Genomic DNA, 26,392 nt, shown 5'->3' with positions numbered 1-26,392 from the left:
TGGGCGAGATTCGCTCAGTTTGTTCTGCAGGAGGTTTGGGACACAGTGGCCTACAAACCGAACTGCAACAAACTGCATACAATTTAAAGCTGTCCAATAATTATTATAATAATAAATATATATTTTTTACATAAAAAAAGAATACGTTTTAGGGTGTTTTGTGTTTTACGGGTGTTGTGCTCTTAATTGTTTTGGTTTGTTCTCTTGTGGTTGCATTTGCAAATTTGTAGGGGATACTTCTGACATTGAACAATTGTGGTCCTGCTCTATTCTTCCTATACCAATTCCCTACTATGAACTGAAATGCAGGTCGTTATATAATAAGAAAAATTAGATGAATGCATAGTAAGAATATATGTTTTAATTAAGCAAATTAGGTAAAGTGGTATTTTTCAAGTGTAACCTCTTCCATTTTGTATAGGCTTCACCCAGCCTAGTTTAAAATGACTCCAGTCTTTAACGAAGAGAGTTTATTATCGGGTGCCTTTCCATAATTGAGAGACTTTCAATAAAATTTTAAAGCTGGAATTAGAAAGAAAAAGAATAAAGAAGGAAGAGAGACCGCACCACATTTTAAACAACTTTATTTCAGTATAAGTGGTTTCCCTTAAAACACCTCACACTGCGTCTTTAAAACCCACCGACCGCGCCTCGCGGCCTCAGAGGGGGCAAACGATATCCTCCCGATATGTCCGTGTCCATACGTCGTACATCGCTCATGTGCAAAAGAACATTTTTTTTCCCCGAAAAGCGCACTATCTTACAAAAAAGTAAAAGTGATCTCGACGCCATAACAAACCGGGGAGCAAGCGGTCACGTAAGAACCAATAATTAGACTTTGTACAAGTTAAAAAAAACAAAGACAAAGGAAAAAAAAAAAAAACCCTAGCCATCTATGTGCCTGTTGGTTGACGTGTGTGTGTGTGTGTGTGTGTAAGACTGTGTTTACATGCCTGTCAGACTGTATGTGTAAGGACTACGTGTGTGTACTTATCATGCTTACCTTACATACACACATTTAGATACAAGCCCAACGTGTTCTGATAAGGCAATCCTGCGGCGAAAATAAATAAAAATGACTTATGTAAAAAAAAGAATTAAAAAAAAGAAGAGACAAATCAATCTGCAGAGCTATTTTAAGGCAGAGGAAACGCAAAGGGGGGGCGGGGTACCTGATAAACAACGTGATAAAAAAAGGGTTAAAAAGAGTTTTGAAGAAACAGTGTATTGAATGAATGAATGGAGAGGCGTAAAAGGTGTGTGTGTGTGTGTGTGTGTGTGTGTGTGTGTGGGGGGGGGGGGCGGGGGGGTCTCAGGTACATACTCAGAATAATTTATTTTTTTTCCCCATAGTGAAGCTGCCCTCAGTGAGTGTTTTCATTCACTTTAGAGCCACGTAAAAAAAAACAAAAAACTGAAAAAAAGAATTTTGGGGATCTCCACAGGGCCTCCCGCTACGCCGACAATTTTTTTATTTTAATAATAATCAACTTTAAAATATACATTCATGAATTCATCTTTGAATTCAACAGAAACAGCTGGCCAATGGAAAATTCAACAAAATTCTCTGCAAATAGTCACGCTTGCACACCCCCCAGGGTTGGCCGGAGCAAAAACACGGCAGGACGTGAATTTTCTGAACCTGGAACTTTCTCATTCCTGCCAACTATGTATGTGATCTACAAAGTTGGGATAAAAAAAATTAAAAATTAAAAATTAAAAAAAATCAAGAAAACAACTATGTCAGACAAAAAAATGTAAAAGCTCCCTCATACCCAAAAATTCATGTCGGCTGTTACATTTTTCAACATGTAGGATAGTGGTGAGGTCATCACTATCAGGACCCCGAAGCATTTACAGCAAAGTGTGTGTGTGTGTGTGTGTGTGTTGCAGTTCCCTGAGAAACCCCATGAGAGAAAAAAACCCAAAAACAAAACAAACAAACAAACAAACAAACAAAAAACACAAAAAAAACCCACAAAAAAACAACCCATGCACGGTTACCCGCCCGACTACAGCTGTGGGTGAGACCCTTAAATCACACCCTTAAATGTGATCTCACCCATAAGGACGACTTTGGCAAAAATGCATGAATTGGGGGTCATCCTTGGTCCTAAACCACGGCTAAAAAACCCCAAACATAACAAGCTTAAAAAAAAGCAGGACAAAGTAAGAGAACGTACCGGGGGGGGGGGGGGGTTAAAAAGCGGATATTTACATTTACAATAAAGTTTTCTTTCTCATTTTCCGGGATTGTACAAACTCTTGGCCCGAGTAGAGCGGTGTGCTGGTGGGAAAACCAAAAAAAAATACACAACAAAAAAAAAAAAAGAAAAACAAACAAACAAAAAAAAAAAAAACAACAACCCTGAACCTAGGAAGAAGCCACAATGTGCCCGCGTGTCGACCTTCACTTCCCGCTAAGAGCGTCGATGATGACCGTGTGGAGTATCATTTTTTAAAATTTTTACAAGCAATCTAAGGTCGACTTGGAAATCGACGACAAACTAGGATTCCCTTAGAGATGCAGGACACAAAAAGCTCTTTTCTGATAAACGCATATCGCCTCCATCTATGTACCGTTTGGCTTCTATAATGTACATACTGTATACAGTGCACGTCTGGATAAATGTACCTCTTTTTTTCTGTCTGTGTGTGTGTGTGTGTGTGTGTGACTGTTGGTGGGTGCGTTGGATTTTTTTTGCTTATTTGAGTTTTTCTGCATTCTATATTTCATATTTCATTTTCTTATTTTGGCATTAAGCAATAAACTGCTCCTATACGGACAGTCGGTTTGCGTTTTCAAGGGGGGGAGCGGTTTAGGGGGTGGGGGTCTCTAGTGCCTCAAAGCCTTCACAGTTTGCTTCAATGTCCGTCCGTCCGTCCGTCCGCCCCCCCCCCCCCTCCGTCCCGGACCACCCACCAATATATAGATCTATATGTATTTAACATCATTATAAAAAAATAAGTTATTGCGCATCCAAAAAAAGTGCAACGTCAACATTTGAAAAATATCTCTCCATTCCAACCCTCTCATCGCTCATCTTCTTCTTCACCGGACGGACGGCCCTGCCTTTTGACGCGTGATCTTGGGACGGGATGGAGGCGGGTGGGGGTGGTTACCATCACAGGTTTTTTTTTGTTTTTTTTTGTTTGTTTTTTCACCTCCGTTCTGTTTTATTGGGTCACTTGTGAACCGGGTGCGAGAGAGGGGGGGGGGGGGGGAGTGAAGAGGAAGAGATGGTGGCTGGGAGGGAGGGGTGATAGCAGAGGAGGAGGAGGAGAAGGTCCCGCTACGCGATCACCATGGGCACGTCATCTGAAAAGCCGCTGATCATGGGGGCGTCTTCGTCATCGTCCCCTTGGAGAGAGAGAGAGAGAGAGAGAGAGAGAGAGAGAAAGAGAGAGAGAGACCGAAGTTTGCAAAAATAAAGAGTTAAGCAAAAACACCCTTCAAGCAAAACGGAAGTCATTTGCTATTGTGTACAGACTTAAAGTGGTAATCCGTAAAGTCGTCTGTGATGGGTGGATTACACTTCCCAGTACTTCCCTTTCAAAACTGCAGCTTTTCTTTTCTTCTGATCATGGATTTATTTTTTTTTCCCCGACAGTTTACTGATGATCACTAGCTATGCTGGTTTATCAGCATCGCTGCTTTAAACGTTGGTGGCAGACCACAACACAAAACAATGGATATAGCGTATGGATGAGCACATACACAACACACAATACATTAAATTACTTTTTATTAAAAAGCTAAAAAAAAAAAGTATAGAATATGGGATTTTTTTTTAATGGAACAAAATAATCATTAACTCAACAGATTACTGCTCAGTAAACACAGTCAACTCCCTTCACATGGCAGTTTACGCCAAGTGCTCCAATGAAAGCAAATACAGCTACTACCTTGTAGGAAAAAAGTTTTAGTAATAAAAAGTTATGTGTAGCAGAAGCCATACAGAGGTACCGAAAACAGTTCAGCATCAATGGGGGGAATGTATCCTCACCTAGCTCATCCCCGGAGGAGAAGATGGCCGAGCCCAGACGGGAGTTGTAGTGGGAGTTGGCGAAGGCGGTGAAGTTGTTCTGCAGGCGTCGGTGGCGGAGGTAGAGCGCCAGCAGGCCGCCGCACATGCCCAGCAGCAGCAGGAAGAGGACCGGCACCACCACGGCCGCCATGTCCTCTGACTGGCCCTTGGCCTGCGAGGCATCGCTGGCACCTGGACTCGACAGGGGTGTAAGAACAATATATTTTAGCTTGTTGACGTTTTGACGTTGTCTAATTTTATTCATTTTCATGGAGGGTAAGGCTGCTTATGACCCTTTGGCAACAACATATAGCAGACACACCAAGGATGAACTTTACAAAATATGCCTTATTTAACCAAATAAAAGTCAGATGAATTAAAGAGTTAACGAAATATTTAAATCATAGGGTGCGGATGTCAGTAGGATAACGTGTGGACGAGTGTCAGATGTGTGTGCGGGTTGTAAGGTGCAGAAAATGAACTAAAGCAACATAACCAAACCAGAACGGCTGCCTGTACAAAGGCGCACAGAGAGTGGTTATGCTACAGCGAGGACTTTTGTAACCTGGGAACCCACTGGGGTCCTCAGGGGTTCCGGGTTACGCGAATGACCCACCTGTAGAGTAACCAAAGAGACATGTGAATCACACAGCAAACCCAAGATGACAGCAGGGGTCATTATCACCCCCCCAGACGGGTCCCAACGGGATCACCCAAATGCTAAGCACCAATAAGAGGGGGGGGGGGATTTTTTAAATAAAAATTTCGCAAGAAGGCCCAAAATGGAGATGAACCGAGTTAAACCCTTAACTACTGACTTCCCCTAGATGGAATGCAACGGGTATGCAGTGGGATATTATATTATATCTTATAGTTTGGCACAGCACAGCATGGATGCACAAAATAAATCAAAGCCACCATTATCGGGATGCTCGACCGCCGTTGTAGGAGCAGCAGGACTAAGAATGGTGCAGAGTTTCACTGCACCTTTAGATGTAATGGACCATGGAGATGAAGCAAACATCACAACATTACGTCACAGCTTCATACTCTCCAACTGTTGCCCTGTTCACCTGTGTGGCCAAGAGCTGATGTGTTTATTAGGCATTACCATTTAGTGTACAGAGAGTGGTCTCCCCCCCCCCCCCCCCCCACATGGAGAGTGGTCTTGAAATCTTGCGTGTGAGGAAAGACGCCGAATATTCCATGATTCAATGTAGCCCAGAAAACACAGGTTATCACTATCCATGGGATTTACAGCAAAGCGGGCCACATATACATCCATAATAATAATAATTTAAAAAAAAGAGCTAAGGAATTGCAGAACCACAGTGGAGATTTTATGACCCTTCTGAATTGCATTGTACTGCCAGAATTAGTAATGAAGGGCAGGATAAAGAGATGGTTTAGGGAAAGTCATAAAAGTGAATTGTTATCAGGAAAGGGAATTACCCCAGTATTTGAATCGCTCTTAGCAGCAGGTATTGTCAGCTGTGTTGTTTCAACCTCCTGGAGATAAATTAGGTTCTGTTGCTCACTGTTTTAGTATCACATGCTGTAGCCTCCATCTTGCTCCAGAGCAAAATGGCTCATTCCTCTCTAGCAACAGCTCTCCATCATCAACATGGTGCGACTTTCACATCCTCATGTCACTTTGATGTGTTGCACCGTTCTTAATCCAGCTACTCTTCTCCCACCGCTGACGATGAAGATCCATATGACTTCTTGGCAGCGATAGCCGTTGTGGCTTCACCCCGCCCAGTTCTTTCTACTGAAGCACTTGAAAATTCAACCAAGATGATTTAACTAATTAGTACAACTATTTGGGGGTATTCTGTTCATCATTTGTCTTTGTTATAACCAGTGTTTGTATTTTTTTGTGCAACATGTTGTGTTTTTGTGTCTACTTGTTGGAACGTGTCCGTTTGTTTTAATTGCAGCAATAGGTAATGTGATAAGGTGTAGTGGAGCTGACTAATGGGATATACAGAGTATCCATTTAATGTTACAATGCCAGATTTCTATTTGTAAATGTGCACTCACGCTCCCCCCAAAACCGCTGCTGTATCTGACATTGCTTATGTTCTAACAATGGTTGTCTCTCCCACGGATGAGGATATAGATTTTGTGACTAACCTTGTTTCCCTCCAAACACAGGCATGCGGGCAACTGAACTGTCGTTGTGGAAAGCCAAAGGTTATTGTGAAAGACATTTGGTATAGTCCGCAGGGGAAACTATATCTCCCCCACCAAATTTGCTCATCAAAATTCCAGGCTTCACAATTTCTGCTAGAACATTTGTAAAAATGTTGTTAGGGCTGGGAACAATGCACAGAGAGGTGTTACTACTGCCAACTCCTCCCTATCCTACTCAGAGTGCTACCTTTGAGTAAATCATCATGGACTTTATCGAGCTGATGCCCTCTCATGGTAAAAACATGTTTGGTGATAATTTACATGTTTTCTAAATTGGATCCCAGTGAAGGTAAACGCAATTGGATTTTATGCCTGCTACAAGGAATGATGAAAATGCGAGGACGATCACATGGTGTGACTGGACTGTCCCAGCATGAAGTGCTGTCAGGGAGACCAATGCGATTAGGTCTCTCTCCCTCCATCAAAGCCATGGATGAATCATATAAACCAGTAGTGATCAGATTCTCCAGTTATTTTATCGCTTTTAGATTCTTATTTTTACTGTAATTAAAGGGGACCTATTGTGCTCCTTTTTACGCAAGTGAATACGGGTAAAGGTCCCCAAAACATGTTTTTGAATTTTTTGCTGAGAGTACCACTCAGATTATGCATTCTATCCAACATACCTCTTTACAAACTAATTCCAAAAAAGGGCTGTTTTTTTGTTAAAAGGAGCCACTCTCCAAAGGCCCGAGTTCTGTGAGTCAATGGCATTTGAGCATGACTTCCAGGTTTCACTTTACTCCATAACTTTTACTGATTTTACCCTATCAGTCCAACAAAATATGTTTCTGAACAAATTTGAGGCGAGAAATAAGCAATCCAGTTGCTGAATCTTCACTCATATCAGATCTTCAAGGCCTAATTTAAAGGTTCCGACTTTGATTGCCGTGCTTGTAAGTCACGCTTGGGAGCTCACGCTTGGGAGTCACGGACTCCGCACCAGGACACCGCAGTGCGGCTCTCGGTCGTAAAATAAAAGAAATAAATACATCTACAATAAAAACACGCTATTTTTATTGGTTTTGTTTGGAGAAACGCACGGCGGATCATGCACCACAGCCGCCAGCCTATCCTTTTTTTTTTTTCGCTCTTTGCATAAAAGGTCCCCTTTAATGGATTGTGTAGGTGGGATTATGTTCAGGCGACATTCAAGAAATGTGTTCCAGAATATTGAATGACCCTGCACGATTTGCACTGTCGGATATTTACTGCGACAGGAGTCTTAGGATATCTGTGTGAGGTAAGGTGATTCCCCAGACGGACCTGAAGGTTTACATTAAATCAGACACTTTGAGTGATTTCATATAATTTGTATTGTATTCAATTCATATGATTTTCAGACATTTTTGCCTTAATTGTATAAAAATGTTGTCATTAGTGCATTTTCCTTCGGGTGTTGTTCCATTAAAAAAGAGGGAAGGAGTACAATAGAAAATATGCCTATATTCTCGTGTCCATATATTTCCTGTATTCTGTATCCTGCCATGTCTGCAATTCTCCAAGTGTGTGAAGGTCAGCATGACTGCTCAGTAAGAGATAAGACTCTCAGCTCGCACAAGGCAGTACCAGGGCCCTCTGTCTCCACAAAACCTTTAATTGGGGAGAAGGGCCAGGTGCGCATTCCTTTCTCACTCCCCATTTTGCCCGAACTGTAATTGCTCATTATTTTTTACGAGTACACCTCATATATTATTGTATGAAGGATGAAACATAAAACTAAGGGCTAGTCCAAAGGATACACCCAACTTTTTGTATGAATAAGAACTGACTCCAGACAAATGTAACCAGACAATATTGTATCACTGTTTCCAGAGTCTATTACTGTGTGGGTCTCATTTATTTTGCAAAATTAATTTTGTTAATAGAACGAGGATCTCGTCTGTTCCTGGAAGCAAGGTAGGTTTATCTTACCGACCAGGCAGCAGAATTCCTCCGACAATATATACACTCACTGGCCACTTTATTAGGTACACCTTCCTAGTACCGGGTTGGACCCCCTTTTGCCTTCAGAACTGCCTTAATTCTTGGTGGCATAGATTCAACAAGGTGTTGGAAACATTCCTCAGAGATTTTGGTCCATATTGACCTGATCGCATCACGCAGTTGTTGCAGATTTGGCGGCTGCACATCCATGATGTGGAACTCCCGTTCCACCACATCCTAAAGGTGCTCTATTGGATTGAGATCTGGTGACTGTGGAGGCCTTTGGAGTACAGTGAACTCATTGTCATGTTCAAGAAACCAGTTTGAGATGATTTGAGCTTTGCGACATGGTGCATTATCCTGCTGGAAGTAGCCATCAGAAGATGGGTACACTGTGCTCATGAAGGGATGGACATGGTCAGCAACAATACTCGGGTATGCTGTGGCATTTAAAACATGCTCAGTTGCTACTAAGGGGCCCAAAGTGTGCCAAGAAAATATCCCCCACACCATTACACCACCACCACCAGCCTCAACCCTTGATACAAGGCAGGATGGATCCATGCTTTCATGTTGTTTACGCCAAATTCTGACCCTACCATCTGACAGTCCCAGCTGAAATGGAGACTCATCATACCAGGCAATGTTTTTCCAATCTTCTATTGTCCATTTTTGGTGACCTGTGCGAATTGTAGCCTCAGTTTCCTGTTCTTAGCTGACAGGAGTGGCACCCGGTGTGGTCTTCTGCTGCTGTAGCCCATCTGCTTCAAGGTTCCACGTGTTGTGCGTTCAGATGGTATTCTGCAAACCTTGGTTGTAACGAGTGGTTATTTGAGTTGCAGTTGCCTTTCTATAATTCTCCTCTGGTCTCTGACATCAACAAGGCATTTTCGTCCACACAACTGCCGCTCACTTGATATTTTCTCTTTGTCGGACCATTGTCTGTAAACCCTAGAGATGATTGTGCGTGAAAATCCCAGTAGGTCAGCGGTTTCTGAAATACTCAGACCAGCCCGTCTGGCACCAACAACCATGCCACTTTCAAAATCACTTAAACCCCCTTTCTTTTGAATGTGATGATTGAATGTTAGGAAATATTTCATTGTGATAACAATTTTGGCACATTGCCCAACACTACCCCTAACCCTGCCTTAAAGCAGTAAGCCAAAGTTTGCCTACAGAAATCATAAAAAAAACATTTAAAAAAACAATTGCTCATTCCTGATTTGGATGAAAACTTTTTTTTCCCCAGGGAGAGGGCAAACATTTCCAAATACAAGATTAAACAAGATACTTTATGTTTTCTGAATCCACCCCCCCCCCCCAAAAGTTATCTGACACACTTTATCTCTGCTTTTCCACTATTCTTTCTTTCACTCTATTGTGTGTGTTTTGTATGTGTGTGTGTGTGTGTGTGTGTGTGTGTGTGTGTGTGTGTGTGTGTGTGTGTGTGCGCGTGTGTGTGTGGAGGTTAATTGGACTTCTAAACACAAATTACTCAAGTGAAAGAATTTGTATTAGTTCATAACTAGTTCAAAATAATTCTTAACTTTTCATTGCTGTAATGTATTATTACGCATTAGAATTTCTACTTGAAATACTAAAATACTACTAAAAAAAGATTCTACTATGCACATCATTTCTCTATCTTTGAGTTAACCTCTAGGTTTACCGTACATTGCCAATTATTTTCTTGTTTACCATTTCATTTGAGCTCAATTTACCATAAATGTTTAGGTTTACATTTGATTTTTATCATTAAGTTTATAGGACCTGACCAATTTTTTACTGCTCATTGTTTATCTTTAGGTTTGTTTATTTTAGGTTTGTTTTATAGTTAACTTGTTTGGTTTATTGTCCATGGAAAATGTATCTATCTTCTCGTCAGTAGCTAGGTTTATTGTGCAGTTCAGATTTTCCCTGTGGTTTATTTGTAGGTCCTTTTTTTTGTTTTATGTTACCTCTTAGGTTATATGTATTGTTTATGATTAGGTTTACTGTATATTGCCATTATGTTATTGTTAACCATTAGGTTTATTGTATATTTTCACATTTTTCCATTCTCTAATTAACGTTGAGGTTTATTGTAAAGGCAGTGCTTAATTTGTAAAAGAGGAGATGCCGGAACACAGAAAGGTTGTCGATCCAGCGGGTCGTGGGGAGAAAAAAAACTCACGGAACGTATGTACAGAACGCACAAAGGGGGGAGGGGTTAAGCTGCCCTGCGTGACACGGAGCCGGACGCACTGGGCTTTTTTTGTTTCGTTCAATTAGGAAACGTAAATAAAAAATAATAAGGCTGCCCCCTGAAATTCGACGAGTTGAATCACCAGTTGGAAACCGGTCAGTCGACTGAGGTTCTTCAAGTCGAGCAGTCGTTTTTTTTGTTTGTTTTGTTTTTGTCACTCAATGTCCATTACAATAACAGGATAAAACAGATAGGAGCTTGCAAAAATGTTCAGGGATAACATTTCAATGAGGAATTATAAATAAGGAGAATCATAAATATATTTTAACATATTTACTGTATATCCGGAGACGACTCTCGGTGCGCCCTGACATTAAATAAAAACACACCGTTCTTGCGCGGCGATCACGGATACCCCATCGCTGGCTTATGCATTGTCTGTACCGTCGGAGAGGGACACCCGTGTGAATGCGATTCGACTGACAAAATCCTGAGTCGAGTACAGCCATAAACACACACAAGTTGTTTTTGTTTTGTTTGGAGAAATGGGGAACGAGGAGTTCTTAGCTCGAGGGACAGCTCTGCAGCTTGTGCTGAGGTGCCGGATCCAATCAAATAGATGCCGGTCCCAATCTGGGGCGTCCCGGAACATGTTCCGGCAGGATCCAGCACAAATTAAGCGCTGTGTATAGGGAAATTCTACCGCTCACGCTATATATTATTATTGCCTATTGTTGGAAGAGAGCTGCTGCGACACTGCAGCTCCGGAGATGAATAAAGTTATATAAACCTATTTATGTATATAAAACTTTTTGGAGACCTTATGTCTATCAACACAATGTTTACATTTGCAGACAGGCCATGATTGGTCCTAAGTGTGTGTGTGTGTGTGTGTGTGTGTGTGTGTGTGTGTGTGTGTTTGTTTTACCATATTTGTGAGGACCAGTCTCCGAATTGACAAATTTTCGGTTTAGAAGTGTACCAGAAACATGGGTCCTCACTTACCAGATGTATTGACTCGGACTTCACTTTGAAACCAGTACAGGAATGTGTGTGTGTGTTTGAGTGTGTATGTGTACCCGTTCCCAGCTGGTCGTAGAGCAACAGGGCGGGCTCGCCGCAGAGCTGGCCGTCCAGCAGGCAGCGCGCCTGCACAGAGAAGGTGTAGTTGTGGCCCGCCAGCAGGCTGCTGATGCGGAAGTAGGTCTCGTTGGTGTTGCCGAGGAAGGACGACTGGTTGGTCACGCTGTCGTACACGTGCACCTCGTAGCCCTGGGGAACACAGAGGGAAGGAGGGAGATGGGGTATATATGATTAGGGTACGGCGATGTGGCAGATTGTCACATTGATTTTATGGAATAAAATAAACTTTTTGTGTGATGATATACTGTATAATCAAATGATGAACATCCTAATTGAGTAACTTTATGGTAACTATAATTGGCATAATTTCTAACTATAATGTAGTAAGTAATGTTGTAAATTGTTTGCTACTCCCTCCACAGTAACATCAATATAGTTCACATCTATGTAGTTCTATATACTTCTAGTACTATATAGTCCTACGTACGTACGTCCTTTACTCCCTACGTAGTAAAGTATATATAGTTAACTACTACCTAAGTTGTAAAAACTATAAAGTTCACTAATCTAAACTCATCTCTGTGGAATATTAATTTCCGCACCCTGCTCTCATTGAAGCCTTTTTCCCTCACGGCCAGACTCTTCCAAAACAGGAAAACGTGGTCTTTCTCCGTCAGGATCTTCAGTGCCTCAGGGGCAGGCAGTGAAACTGGGAGAGAAGAGAGAGACAAAAGAGGAGGATGTTAATTCATCAAAATGGATTTTAGTTTTGGGATGAAAAGACAAAACGTTTTCAGATCTTCAAGTCTCACCTGTGCTGAGGGTGAAGCTGGCCTCCTTGCTCATGTTGCGCAGCCGCACCGAGATGCTGTAGCGGCCGCCGGGCTCCAGGCCCTTCAGCAGGTACTCCACCGTGTTGTTGCTGCTCGTTATCTTGTAGTCATGCTCCGACTTGCGGATCACGTCCCGCACGTGAATGGCGTACGTCTGGGGGTTCAAAACAACCATTTTACACTCATTTACTTATTCGCATAAAAGGATTTTACACATCAATGTCTGCTCATGAATCAAACTCCTACCTTGAATAGGACCACACTGGTGTCAAAATTGAGTTTTAGCATGTTTACTAGTCAGCAAACACATGACATGTAACATGAGCCCTGACTACATCTTTAGATTTGTAATATTTGTAAAATATTTAAATAATATAAAATTACAATATCAATAAATACAATATAATAATATTGTTGGAAAATTCAAACCATATGGTGAGAAAGCTACGTTAAAATGACGGACTGACAGACAAGACAGAAAGATAGATGGATAGTTGAAACATACAAAAAATGAGATGAGAAAAAACATTGATCATGTATAATAAACATAATGATAAACATTAAACATGAGGCAAACAATTTGATCTCCCACTCCCCACGCTAACACACATTTTTGTGAAATTTTGCCGTGTTTTGTATTTGTCATTTACATTTGAAAGAGTATTTAAAGTGGAAGAAACTTAACAAAATAACCATACAATAATTTTTTTTTTTTTAATATATAAAAAATATATACATTTCAAAACTTTGCGCCAATTACCGGCTCTCACAACATCAGATTACACTCGGAAATTATCCATCGAGTAAGGATATTAATACATATTCATTTCTCCATATCATACTGTAATACTAAGCATCGCAGGTTTACCAGAGGGGAGCTGGGGACATCGTAGGGCGGCTGCCACTTGAGCAGCGCCTGCGTCTTCTCCAGCGCCACCCGGTGGAGGTTCCGGGGCGGGAGCCGCTCGTTGGGGATCATCTTCACCACGGCGGAGTCGGACGGAGGCCCCAGGTATGGAGAGATGGCTCGGATCTGGAAAGACACATGCGTCTGGGTTTTTTTCCCCGCTCTCTTTCGATCTCCTCCCCCTTGTTTTCTCCATTTCTCCGACTCTGGTTCTTCTCCAGTCTTTCTACCCCTCACTCGTCCCTCTAGCTGCGGTGTCTCCACCCTGCCGTCTCCACCCTGCCGTCTCCGCTTCTCTGTCACGCTCACTTTCTCTCCCTCTCCTTTTGCGGTTTCCTCAGTCTCGTTTCCTTACTCAGCGTCTGTCTCTATTTCAGTCTCTCTCGGGCTCTATTTCTTCATCACCATTTCTCGCTTTCTTTTTATCAATCTCCCCCTCTCCAATTTCTCTCTCTCTCTCTCCCCCTCTCCCTCCCTCCCTCCCTCCCTCTCTCTCTCTCTCTCTCTCCCTCTCTCTCTCTCTCTCTCTCTCTAAAAATATATTCTTTACTTTATTATATTATTTTTGAATTTCTTTAGACATGTTTATGCTTGTACCGTTTGAATCACAGTAAATACATGAGTGAATTAAAGGGTTTTTTTTTTAACTAAAACTCTTCCTCAGTTCCTTTCTCTCATATCAGTCTCTCAGTGTCTCTTGTATCAGCCTCTCTCTAATGATAATAATAATAATAATAATATTAATAATAAATATAGCTGCAGGCAGCAATACATTGGGTCCAGGGTAGTTCAATGGAGGAGTTTGCTTTGACTCTCTGTTCCGGTGTGTTTTGTGACCACAGAAGTTCATTTGTTCTGGCCTGGTTACAGAGTAATTCCATGATCGGGCGGTGTTTGCGGCTGTGGATGGGTTTCCTACTTCGCAACTAGCGGCGGATATCATTCTGAAGTAGAGCTGCATGATTATGGCTAAAATAACAATCATGATTATTTTAGTCAATACTTTGATCATGATTATTCATCACAATTATTCATCCATTTTGCCATCTGCCTTCACAATAATAATCTTATAGACCTATAAATAAATCAGCGCAAATCTTTGAATCGAAATAGGACTTTCTTCACATGAATTCAGTCTTCTTATGGGCAGATACAAATCACATCCAAAAAAGAAGGTCAGTTCGGGTCAGGTCAGCACCCCATTGTCAGGTCAACCCCCCCAGTCTCTCTCTCCGTCAGCAGGGCACACCGTACCAGGAAGAGGTATTGCTCATCACTGTCCACGGTGACGGTCAGACTGAGGGCGCTGGTGTTAACGCTGCGGGGGCTGTGGTACAGGTCCAGAAAGGAGGTGGCGTAGTACACGCCATAGACCTGGAAACAGACACAAAGGCAGATGCCGTGAGGCCAAACAAAAAGAAAAATAAAGAACCAACATGAGCAGGTCGTAGGCTTGCTAGCGGCAGTGGGTGGTGGACCTGTGCGGGTGGTCCACTGGTGGTCCAGCTGCAGTCCACCACCGTCTGGTTGAGGGCGCGGGCCTTGAGAAGCGGGGGATCGGGCTGCGTGCCGGCGGTCTGCTGGCGGGACAGAGCAGTGGGACTGTCGCCCACGCTGGTGTGGGCCCACACCGCCACCTCGTAGGCCGTGCCCGCCGTCAGGTTGGCAGCTACACAAAAATAATAAAGGTCACTATAGGTGTGATAGGGTGAAGGGATGAGTGTATCTCAGGCCAAGCAAAAACAAACTGTTTTGAGACAAATCACTGCGCGTCAAAGCACGCCCTGATTGGTCGACTTGTTCGACTGCCTGAAGGGAGGCGGGTCCGAAAGGGATAAGAAAAGGTTAGAAAAGGTTAGAGGTGCGACTTGCGGATGAGGTTCGAACCCCCCCCAGTTTTCTTCTATGTTCTCCGTGCAGTATAAAAGCGAACAGCCACAAGCAAAACAATCTCCCACTACCTACAGAAACACATTTGAGTATTTTGTATTTGTCAATTCCATTTTAAAATGTGTTCAAAGGTGGAAGAAACCGTACGAAATTTAAGTCTGGCGTCCAGACCAAAACTACTGCCTTTCAAATAAAAACTCCCCTTTTAAGTCAGTAAAAAGCCTTAATTTTTTTGTTATTACTACAATGTCTAGAACATGTCTAGATATTTCGTTATAGTGGAATACATTTGTGGTGTGGGGATGGTCTGGTTGAGCAGCCACACAGCCACACAGCCTGACATGGATGTAGGTGATCGGGTCAGAGTGGCTGCATACCTGTTGCTCGTTGGTTGGTCTAATGAGCAGCAGGTAAAACAGCCATCCCTACACACACTCAGGATAGGAGCCCTGTCATGACATGTTCTATATGCCCCTGGCTAATTCCACCTGGCCCACTCTCTACAATCAACTGGAGTTTACAACCCCCGTGTTCTGTGTCTCTGTGCCGGAGGGCCCTGAAAACACCACTTGGATGGCGTGTGGTAGGAGAAACTGCCACAACATTAATGAAATGTGATTTCGAGCATGTTATGTCTGTGTAGCAATTCTACATATCTGGGTGAGGTTGGTACATGCAGCTTACACGCGGACATGGCACTTCCCACATGTTCACATATGGAGAAAAACAGTAATATAAATGTCTTTGATGATTCACTATAACTTCTAAATGTGTTTTCTCTGTTAGAATGGTGAGTTTAGACCAGAAATGAATAAATAAATGAATTATTTCCTGTTCCAGTATTTGAAACACTACCTATTGTATCAGTTAAAAAATATATATTTAACTGATCCTGGGCTCTTTTCTGGGATTTTTTTTTTTTTTGCCCGAATATCTGCTTGTTGCATTTGGCAGAAACAGTTCACGCATTTTTCGGGGGATGCTTGTTGCATTGTGAAGGGATAGATGAGAATGGTCTTGAATGTGAGGATGTAAGTGTTCTGGGGATGCATGTATTCCTTTAAGTATGATAAGTAGAGTGTTACAGCAAGTGTAATATTCGTCTTTGCTTTTCAGAGGAAAATAACTTAAAATAATCTTTCGGATGGACTATCATTACAAAGGAACATGGCTGAACACTGGGACTAAGATGAAATTCAGTTTTGCAAATACAATTGTATTCTGTTTTTATTAATTAATAAATAAATGTATAAAAATATGATTATTATGCATGTTATCGTGTAAGGGGCTAAATAAGCAATCAACCCTGTTGTTCTGTATATTTGTTCAGACAATGTGAGTACAAATACAGAAATTCTGCTCCCACCTAGGGCGAATGGTGCAGTATTACATAATTCCCCTAAAAACGTACTGAAACAGGCTTTCATTTCTGCATCAGAGGCCTCCTACAACAACATCTGAAAGGTGAAAAACAAATTTGTTTTTTTCTTTCTTTATTTGGGCTTTACAGGGATAAATTAATAAAATTTAAAGTATAAAATAAAGAACCTTATTTTTGTGTCCAAGTCAATCATTAAAATTAAAAACTAGCTATGAAGACAAATGTATATTAGAAAAAATGTATATAAAGTTCGATAAAGAAAATATATATTTTGGGGGTTTTGTGACTTGAATGGCGAACAAGGCTTTATTTACAGTTGTACCGCCTGACAACATATGATGTCAAACATCTATCAAACCAAGTCTATCAACATAATAAACGTGAATAAACTAAATACATATGTTTTACTAAATAAAAGACTTTAAAAACAGGTTAAGTATTTTCTTTTTATTCCTCTTTAAAACCTCATTTTGTAATTTACACTTTTAACAAATTCACGACAGAAATATCCCAGGAAGCTTAGGATGAGCTGAGTTTTAGTTTGGAGTTCAGAGAGAGAATAAGGTTTGTAAAAATTGAAAGGATTTTCCAATGAAACTTAGCAATAAAATTGTGACGCAGAATGACATTTTGTTCGGCTTCAAAAGCGGAATTCCATCATCACGTTACATCGAAGTGAAAAATACCTTTGAGGATCCTCTCCCTGACCGTGTAGTTCCTGCTCTCCTTGACGTGGGAATCAAACAGCCAGGACAGAACCACCACGTAGTGCTTCACCTGAAACCCCACGGAATGGAACACAGTGGATATGAAAGAAAAGCACACCTTGTGGGACACATTTTGGGTTGAATGTCTGTCCAGTGGTGGAAGACGTATGCAGGCCTTTGAAATAAAAGTACAAAGAATACGCTCATGAAGGTGAAAGCACCACACTGATCTTTCTATTGAAGTAAGAGTATAGCAGTAGTTGCTATTAAATGTACTTGTTAATTTGTATTTTTTTTTTTATAATTTAGTAGTAATTATATATAGTTATTATTGAGTTGTTAAAAGTTAGCTAACCCTAACCCCATTATAAACGATGACGCTCATACATATCTGAAGTAAGCTAAGGTATTTAATACAAATATATATATATATATTAAAAAAAATAACTGTGTTGGAAATGTAGTACAGAAAAAGGTATACATATTGGCTAAGAAATTTAGTCGAGTAAAAGTCAAAAGTCAAGTACAGTAAGTACAGATACTTGAAAAATGTATGTACAGTAAAAAAAAGTACTTAAACATTGAAACAAACTTTCCACAACTGTGTCTGACAGAGGTATTATTATTATCACTATTCATTTATATGTTGTTATTATTTTGTCATCTAAACAATGGTAGGACAAAATAGTGAAAAAGTGACTGACCTCGTACTGGGAGTTGAAGCTGAACGACAGGCTGATGGAGTCGTCTGTGATGCTGTCAGTGATGACGGACGGAGGGGGGAGAGCTGGAGAGCGAGAGAAAGCGAGAGAGAGGGAGAGAGAGAGCGCAATTCTTTAATGGAGGCATCCCAAAACCAAATGCTCCGAGGTGCAGACATGAGAGCGGCCAGCAGGGGGTGACGTGCCGTCGCCGCACCTTTCTTTGGGGTGACAGATTTGATCTCGCTCCAGTTGCCCATGCCATGACTGGTCACCGCCGCGACCTGGAAAACATCGAGGGGTGGCGTTAGTTTAAGAACACCCCCCCTCCCGTATTGATTGATAAAAATGAAAACGGACAGAAATGAAGGAATACCAACTGTGTGTGTGTGTGTGTGTGTGTGTGAGATTCACCCTGAACTGGTACAGCGTGCTGGGCACCAGCCGCCGCACCACGGCACTGGTGGTGGGCACGGTTTCATACGTCCACTCGGCGCCGCCTTGTTCTTTGTACTGCACCTGCAAACATACAAGGAGCCGGCCGCCCGTCATTTTGTTTCAGGCTCCATTCGCCAAATCAATGATATTGCAGATTAATTCTGTGCATAATATATATTAGGGCTGTCAAGATTAAGCATATCATTGTCCACAGTTAATCATATTTTTTATCTGTTCAAAACCTTAAAGGGATGTTTTTCATATTATTCTCTTACCAACATGGGAGTAGACAAAAACGCTTTCTTTCTGTTAATATATGTTCATTGAAAATCAATTAACAAGCCAAAATAATGACAAATATTGTCCAGAACCTCGATATTAACAAAGGTACTGCTTTGGTAATGTTTAACCAATAGTGAGTAATAAGGTAGAGTGTGCGTTCCCTTTCCCCCCTGTCTTTTATTTATAACCTTTCAAATTGTGTTGATGAAAAACTTGCACGATGATCCCATGCACGGACCAGTACAGCATTTGGCGTCTGCTACCATGCCTCCAAGGTGCAACATACATCAGGGGAGGCATATCCACCTTTAGACCGCTCGGAGAACGGCTTTTAAGCCTTTTTAACATTGTGTCGAGTTCAATGTTTCAGTGAAGTGAAAGTTTCCATCTAAAATGTTGGAAATACGTTAAAAGTCGGATTTTGATCGATGTGTGTGTGTGAGAAAGACGGAGAGAAAGTATGTTGTACTGTCATGGATATATCAGTGAGAAATGTCTGTGTCGATGCAGCATGCAAACTAAACAATATCACCAATCATCAGTAGTATGCTGTGCCCCCCCCCCCCCCTCCCGTAGCTGTGGGAACTAAAAAAAAGCACGGGGGAAAATGGTTTGGAACTCACAATGTACTCTCTGATGAGGCCATGGGATTTGTCAGGCGGGCTCCAGGACTCCTCCACTGTGCCGTCCTCGCCGTTGTCGCAGGACAGCTGCAGGTTCCTGGGAGGGTCCGGCACTGCTCGCCCGCCACGTAGAACGCGTTTCAGTAAACCAATCATAACGACAGTATATCCATGTAGTCCAAATTTTTAAAAATATGGAAAATTGAAAGCGCTCAAACGGAAGCTTCTGTGCACTCACGTCCCTCGGGCGTCCGCAGAGTGATGACCTCGTTGGTCTTGTGCTGCTTGCTGAGGCACTGGGTGAGCACCTTCACCTGGTAGGTGGTGTCGGGCTGCAGCACCGTCAGCTTGTAGCTGCTCTTGTTGCTGTGGGTGTCCATGGTGGTCCACTGCTGGCTGCCCACCAGCCTGGGGCGAAAATAGCAAATCTAACCTTTCATTTATGACATTTTTAATATGGCTCTTGGTCTCAGCACCAAGCTTAAAAGAGCTTCAGTCGCAGACATTTCGAGACGCCCGGACACTCTCGCTTCAGCCAAAGGTTAATCATGTCATAGCAAATTCCAAATCTGATATACCTTTATGAAAATCTAGGGAGATCCCGAAAAGCATTGTGAATGAGATGATATGGGTAAATATCATTCTGTCCCCAGGTTAGTCGGTTGAAGGCCCCCTCAGTAAAATGGATAAAAAAAATAATAATATTAATAGAAAATAATATAGGAAGCTAGAAAGGACCTGTAGTAAATGAGGAAGTAGCAGGAGTCCAGGGCGAGGTTCTTGGGCCGGGTCCACGTCAGCGTGACGGCCCCGGAGAAGTCCGCCGTCCACTGGAGGTTCTGGATCTTGTAGGCCAGAGTGTCCACTTGGAGTAAGAGAGACAAATACAAACACAAAGAAGACAAAACAACACTTCATCAATCCACAGGGAATTTCAGGTGTTATAATCGAGCATGAGAAAACATACAGTTTGTTACGCAAATTAAATTTATGTTTGAAACGACAATGTATCAAATAAGAGGCAATGGCTTCTTATCATTTCCATGTATAGAATTTAGACATAACTGTTGAAAACATTTAATTTACAAAAATTGGAATCATTTTGGAAAAGTTACATTTTTTGGCATGTTTTCTTTAAGACTTACATAAATAATGTGCAGTTTCTAGAGGCATACTCATGATGTTATGTTTTCTCGTCATTTTCTCTATAACCTAAGAAGGTTATGTTTTCCAAAACCCTAACAATGCCAACGTTATAACATTTAACCTGTTCACCATCAATACTGTAGGATGTGAACATCACACCAGTGGCCAGCGGGGGGCGACATTACACTACTTAAACAACTCTGTAGTAGAACACTGAGCTTGAGGCTGTCGTCACTCCCGGATCTGTACCTCTACCGGATCGGTTCTGTGCACTCGATCGCTTTACGACATTGGAGATGCAGGCGTGGTATGGGTCGCCGGTACCGCGCGTGCGTCTCCAACCTGCTACGGGTCACTACCTGATCTCTGCCTCTAAAAAATGACAAACCTTCGTGTTTTTATTTTGCTATGAAGGAAAACCTCGTCAAAGCAGCCTTTTGAAAACAGCGCTGGAAACAACATGTGCCGTGGAATTCGCCGCATGATCAAAACTTTGATCAGTGTTTCTCAAATGGGGGTACTCCAGGGGGTACTCCAAAAGAAAAAATATGTGTTCAAAAATATTGATTATTAGGGCTGTCACGTTTCGTGTGACGCACACGCACACACACACACACACACACACACACACGCGCACGCACAGGTGCAGTTGGTCTCATCGCTGCGGTCGGAGCAATCCAGGAAACCATCGCAACGCTCGCTGTCTTGCACGCACGCCTCCCCGTCAGCGCAGAGCGTCCCGTTCACACAGGACAGGGGCCCGCGGGTTGCTGCACAAGAAAATGCCCACGCCCCACAAAAAAACAACAACAGAGTTTTAGTTACATTGCTAATTATATATACTGTATACACACGTTCATATGCTGTATATACATATATACACACATAACACACATATATACCATACATTATCTATCTATAGGTGTGTGGTGTTTTGTTTTTACTTTTAGATTTAGAAAAAAAGAGTAAGGATGTGAGATGTGAGGTTGATGGCGCAACAAACCGCAGCAAAACAGGAGGTGAGCAATGCGCTCGCATCACATAGTTGGAAACCGCAACCCCCCCCCCCCCCCCCAGTTACTGAGCCCTCGTCCGGGTGTCACGAAATTTCACTGCATATGTATGACCGATGTGGAAATGTGTGTGAGAAATAACCTCGTGAACTTGAACTCGAGGCCACCCTGCTTTCAGGTCACATATTGCAAATTATACAGTATAATATATAAGATAAAGGTACTTTATTAATATCCAAAGGGAAATTTCAGTGTTGCAACAGCAGCTAATTTACAAAAACACACGTTTTTGAATCATAAAAAAAGGCTCCCGTATGCAGCGTTTTGCCAGTAAAGAAAGCACAAAATAAACACAAGATAATACAGAAAACATGTTGACCAGAGCTACCATAACAGGCTGCAACTAGTGCTGCACCATCTATGTCACTATATATATATACACACAGACACGTGTATACAGTGCGTCCGGAAAGTATTCACACCCCTTGACTTTCCCCACATTTTGTTATGTTACATATGCTGTCATCGCTGCCGAAAGTGCTTCAACACAGTACTGAGTGTGAATACATATGTACATGCGATATTTCAGTTTTTTATTTTTAATAAATTTGCAAAAATTTCTAAAAAAACTTTTTTCGCTTTGTCATTATGGGGTATTGTGTGGAGATTGATGAGGAAAAAAAGGAATTTAATCCATTTTGGAATATGGCTGTAATATCACAAAATGTGGGGAAATTGAAGGGGTGGGAATACTTTCCGGACGCACTGTATATATGCGCACACGCACGCACGCACACACGCACACGCACGCACGCACGCACGCACACACGCACTGTGAAACGCATCAGTGTGTCTACACTGGTGCAATTTTCTTTGAATAACGTCTGATTTCAACTATACGGCAGCTACTAACTTAATCTAACTTTTTTGCTTAGGCTTATTTTATTTTTATCTGTTGAAATTGAATTCTGCTGTTATGGTTTTCGTCTTCACCAAATACAGGTACCCCTCACTAAACGGCTGAGTTCTGTTCCTAGGACCAGGTCGTTAAGCGAATTGGTCGATAAACCCGTGTTATTCATGGTAAGTGGGCGTGGCCATTGCAAACGCTAGTGTAGTGAATACTGACAGACTGCGGGAACGAGACTGAGAACGGTGATGAGATGTATACAGTGTATATAGTATATATAGTGTATATATTATATGTAGTGTATATAGTATATAAAGTGTATATACTGAAGACGCTGAGACGGTGGTATTGTACAATACCACAACATGTACAATACAGACTGGTCAGAGATCTGGTCGTAAGTCTGAACAGTCGTTAAACAGGTAGGTCATTTAGAGGAGTACCTGTAGTCATTCAGACCCCTCACTGTCTGAACTGACAATATGATATACATATATAGTGTATATATATTTTATTTTATTGATGTAGTTACATTTTTTGCCTTTTATTATTAGCGGTATTTCTTTTTACTTTCTAACATTAGTTGTTATTTTCATATCCGCTTTTAGAGTTAATTAGCGAAAGAAGATGGTGGCTGTATATTTAATATTGTAGAAACTGTAACATTGAAAGAAGACACAAAGTATATATAAAAATAAAAAATTCAGTCCAAATGCCTGTATACAGGTTTTTTTTATTTTAATGCAAAACCTTACTCAGGAAACCAACCTGATCAGAGTAGTAAGAGCGTGTGTGCGTGCGTGCGTGCGTGCGCGTGTGTGCGTGTGTGTGTGTGTGTGTGTGTGTGTGTGTGTGTGTGTGTGTGTGTGTGTGTGTGGGCGCATGGAACTCACGGCAGTGGGCCTCGTCGGAGCCGTCCTGGCAGTGGGGGTGTCCGTCACAGCGCTGCCAGTCAGGGATGCAGTGGGGCGGCCGGTGGCACAGGAACTGGCCCCGGGTGCAGCGGCCACCCGGGGAGGGGGGCAGGGGGGGCGCGTGGGTGGGCGCCGTGGCCACGGTTCCATTAGCCACTGTGACAGGGCACAAAGGGATATCCATATTAATACGAATTCCACTACACATTGGGTGTTGCCATTAAGTTCTTTTACAACTGCCATTTTCAGCCCACCGTCATAGATTACAGATTCTGTAGAACAATTTGTTCTTAATAATAATATTAATAATAAATATAGCTGCAGGCAGCACTACATGGGTCCAGGGTAGTTCAATGGAGGAGTTTGCTTTGACTCTCTGTTCCGGTGTGTTTTGTGACCACAGAAGTTCATTTGTTCTGGCCTGGTTACAGAGTAATTCCATGATCGGGCGGTGTTTGCGGCTGTGGATGGGTTTCCTACGCCGCAACTAACGGCGGATATCATTCTGAAGTAGAGCTGCATGATTATGGATAAAATGATAATCATGATTATTTTAGTCAATACTGTGATCATGATTATTCATCACAATTATTCATCCATTTTGCCATCTGCCTTCACAATAATAATCTTATAGACCTATAAATAAATCAGCTCAAATCTTTGAATCAATCGGGCTTTCTTCACATGAATTCAGTCTTCTTATGGCCAGATATACAGTAAATCACATCCGAAAAAGAAGGTCAGTTACAGGTCAGGTCAGCCCTGGGGCGCTGGCATAAACATAAAAAAAAAATAAAAACATTAAAAAAGCCCCGTGTGTCCCGTGTCCAAGGAGACTGTGTGTGTGTGAGCGCTCCACAGAGCCTGCTGTGAGCTCCCGCTGGCCTGGATGGCCGGATGCATGGATTAATAACACGAAAAACAAGGGCCAATTGCATTCAGTTGAAAGGCCAATTGGCGAGCAGTCTGCCGGAGCCGACAACCGTCGTCCTGCTAGACTGCAGTGCCATCACATCTGTGTGGCATCTGTGTGTGCTGGGCGTGGGGCCATCTCGGTGAGGTGGTGATTGTTGATCACAAACTCCATCTACAATGCTGAACCGATCTGGATGAAACTCGAATGGCGCCATGTTGGAACTGTCCTGAATACACATGTTATTCCGATTGTCTGTGGGTTTGTCAGATCCCCGACATCCATGAAAGTCTGACAAGGAATGCAATTTTCAGAGTTCCCATGGAACACAGCATCAGTTTCTTCTGTCTCTCGTCTCCAACCGTCCCAACTCTGATGAGCGTCAAACATGGACCACAGCATGTCTGGACTGTCCCGAATACAACAGTCATTCATTCGTGTCCGTGGGTTCAACGGTTTCTGAGCGCCAGGTACTTTGACTGGTGATCATGGCTAGGAGAAGAATAATAAAAATCCGAACAAAACAATAGGATTCCAGCCCTATGGGCTGGATGACACGCTCCGACGGTACCAACACAGGCGCGAGTGGTGTGTGTTTATATCTTAGATGTAGGTTATTTTCTAACCTACATTGTTACCGCCCCTTCAACAGTTTGTCTAGAGCTGGCCCTGAGTACCAGTATGAGAGCTCCTTACCGGTGGGACACCCCAGCTCGTCGCTGCCATCGTGACAGTCTGCGTAGCCGTCGCACACCCAGGTGTTGATGATACAGGACCCGGAGCCACAGTGGAAGCGGTTGGGCGCGCATGTCGAGGGGCCAGGGGCCGGCGTGTGCGGGGTGACCCCCCCTGGTAGGGAGGAAGGGTTACGTTAAACTAGCTGTGGGGCGTTCATTGTGGTTGAATATAAGCTCTTGTTGAATACACAGCTCTGTGGAATACTTGATTCTGATTGGTCAATAGTGGCAAAATCAGTGGTCAGTTACTTCTGAATAATGGTCGGTTAATAATGACTTCTCTAACTTCTCTTTCTGGTTTCACATCCCTTGTATCAATCCACCTACATGTTATCTATTTGGCAAGTAGCCGTGTAATAAGCAGGGTAATGTGCAGCCAGCCGGACATTCAAGGAAAATAAACCCCCTGGGTTGATCACCCTTGTTGGAGGTTTGCGAGAATGACTGGCTGGCTGCACTTTATCCCTTACTTAATCGCCAAACATCTAGGAATCTCATCTAGCCGGAAACAAATGGTAAACATAACATGTATTATACATGAAAACACGGCATTTGTGTTTTCACAATAACATTTTAACGTTAACATCTTATCAGCAGTGTGTGTACCTGTGCACTGGGCCTCGTCAGACCAGTCCCCACAGTCGTTCTCTCCGTCGCACTTCCACCAGGTCGGCACACAGCGGCCGTTTCCACACTCGTACTGGAAATACCTGGAACAGCCTGGAACCTCGGTGGGAGAGGCTGGAAGGTACATGCACGCACGCACACAGACAGACACACAAGTACATACAGTTAACAACATATGCAAATGTTTCTTTGAGTTACAATGAGACTATTATTCACAGATACTAGTTTGACCTCTCAAAATTAGAATAGCGTGAAATATGTAATTCCGACTGGAATTTGTGCTGTAAGTTTGTCTACTTCCACAACTTTTGAGGAACAAAACATTTCATGTTTTAATCATATTATAATAATAATATAATATATTATCAATACAATTTTTAATTTATATAATTATACATAAACAGCCTCTTTTTTTAAATCATCATGTCACCTGTGTATGCCCGTGTGTGTGTGTGTGTGTGTGTATATTTGTGTGTGTGTAGGAGGAACCCACCACAGTTGGCCTCGTCTGAGTAATCCCCACAGTCATCCATGCCGTCGCACTTCCACTCCAGGCTCACGCACACGCCGTTGGTGCACTGGAAAGTGTACGCGTCGCACACTTTGCCAAATTCCGTCGGTGTGGCTGAACAGGAAGAAGAAAATGAGATACGCAAATGAATACTGGACGAATACGTCTCCCGAAAAAATATCATAAAATATTAAAGCAATGCTTGAGACACTCCAGCAAAAGGGTAAAAAGGGCAATTGCATGCCTTTGTGTGTGTTGTGTGTGCGCTTCTTACTGCAGCCGGCGTATGCGCTGTCTTCGTCGGATCCGTCCTCGCAGTGCTTGGTCCCGTCGCACACCAGGGACTGGAACAAACACTGGGCGCGGTTCTTGCACACAAACTCCATGTAGCGCGTACACAAGGGGTCTGGAGGGCAGCTTGGTTTAATTAGGATTTGA

The 26,392-nt window shown here is 42.4% G+C and overlaps 1 protein-coding gene across 1 annotated transcript in view; it reads right to left on the bottom strand.

The window, feature by feature from the left end:
• Positions 1-3,293: 3,293 nt before the first annotated feature.
• The window catches only part of sorl1 (sortilin-related receptor, L(DLR class) A repeats containing), a gene marked incomplete at both ends in the record, with an annotated part of 77,232 nt that continues 54,133 nt past the window's right edge, over positions 3,294-26,392 (bottom strand). Inside the window, 21 exons of the mRNA XM_080006765.1 lie at positions 3,294-3,361; positions 4,008-4,220; positions 11,418-11,610; positions 12,024-12,130; positions 12,234-12,408; positions 13,123-13,287; positions 14,416-14,535; positions 14,640-14,830; positions 17,119-17,209; positions 17,844-17,926; positions 18,058-18,124; positions 18,255-18,359; positions 19,184-19,296; positions 19,422-19,591; positions 19,922-20,048; positions 20,971-21,099; positions 23,146-23,322; positions 24,776-24,928; positions 25,423-25,557; positions 25,937-26,068; positions 26,229-26,360. Coding sequence (XP_079862891.1) covers positions 3,294-3,361; positions 4,008-4,220; positions 11,418-11,610; positions 12,024-12,130; positions 12,234-12,408; positions 13,123-13,287; positions 14,416-14,535; positions 14,640-14,830; positions 17,119-17,209; positions 17,844-17,926; positions 18,058-18,124; positions 18,255-18,359; positions 19,184-19,296; positions 19,422-19,591; positions 19,922-20,048; positions 20,971-21,099; positions 23,146-23,322; positions 24,776-24,928; positions 25,423-25,557; positions 25,937-26,068; positions 26,229-26,360 — 2,846 coding nt within the window. The remainder of the gene's footprint in view (positions 3,362-4,007; positions 4,221-11,417; positions 11,611-12,023; positions 12,131-12,233; positions 12,409-13,122; positions 13,288-14,415; positions 14,536-14,639; positions 14,831-17,118; positions 17,210-17,843; positions 17,927-18,057; positions 18,125-18,254; positions 18,360-19,183; positions 19,297-19,421; positions 19,592-19,921; positions 20,049-20,970; positions 21,100-23,145; positions 23,323-24,775; positions 24,929-25,422; positions 25,558-25,936; positions 26,069-26,228; positions 26,361-26,392) is intronic.

The sequence above is a fragment of the Zeus faber genome (genome assembly GCF_960531495.2).
Source record: "Zeus faber genome assembly, chromosome: 9".
NCBI lineage: Eukaryota > Metazoa > Chordata > Actinopteri > Zeiformes > Zeidae > Zeus > Zeus faber.
This window is presented reverse-complemented; position numbering and strand designations above follow the sequence as displayed.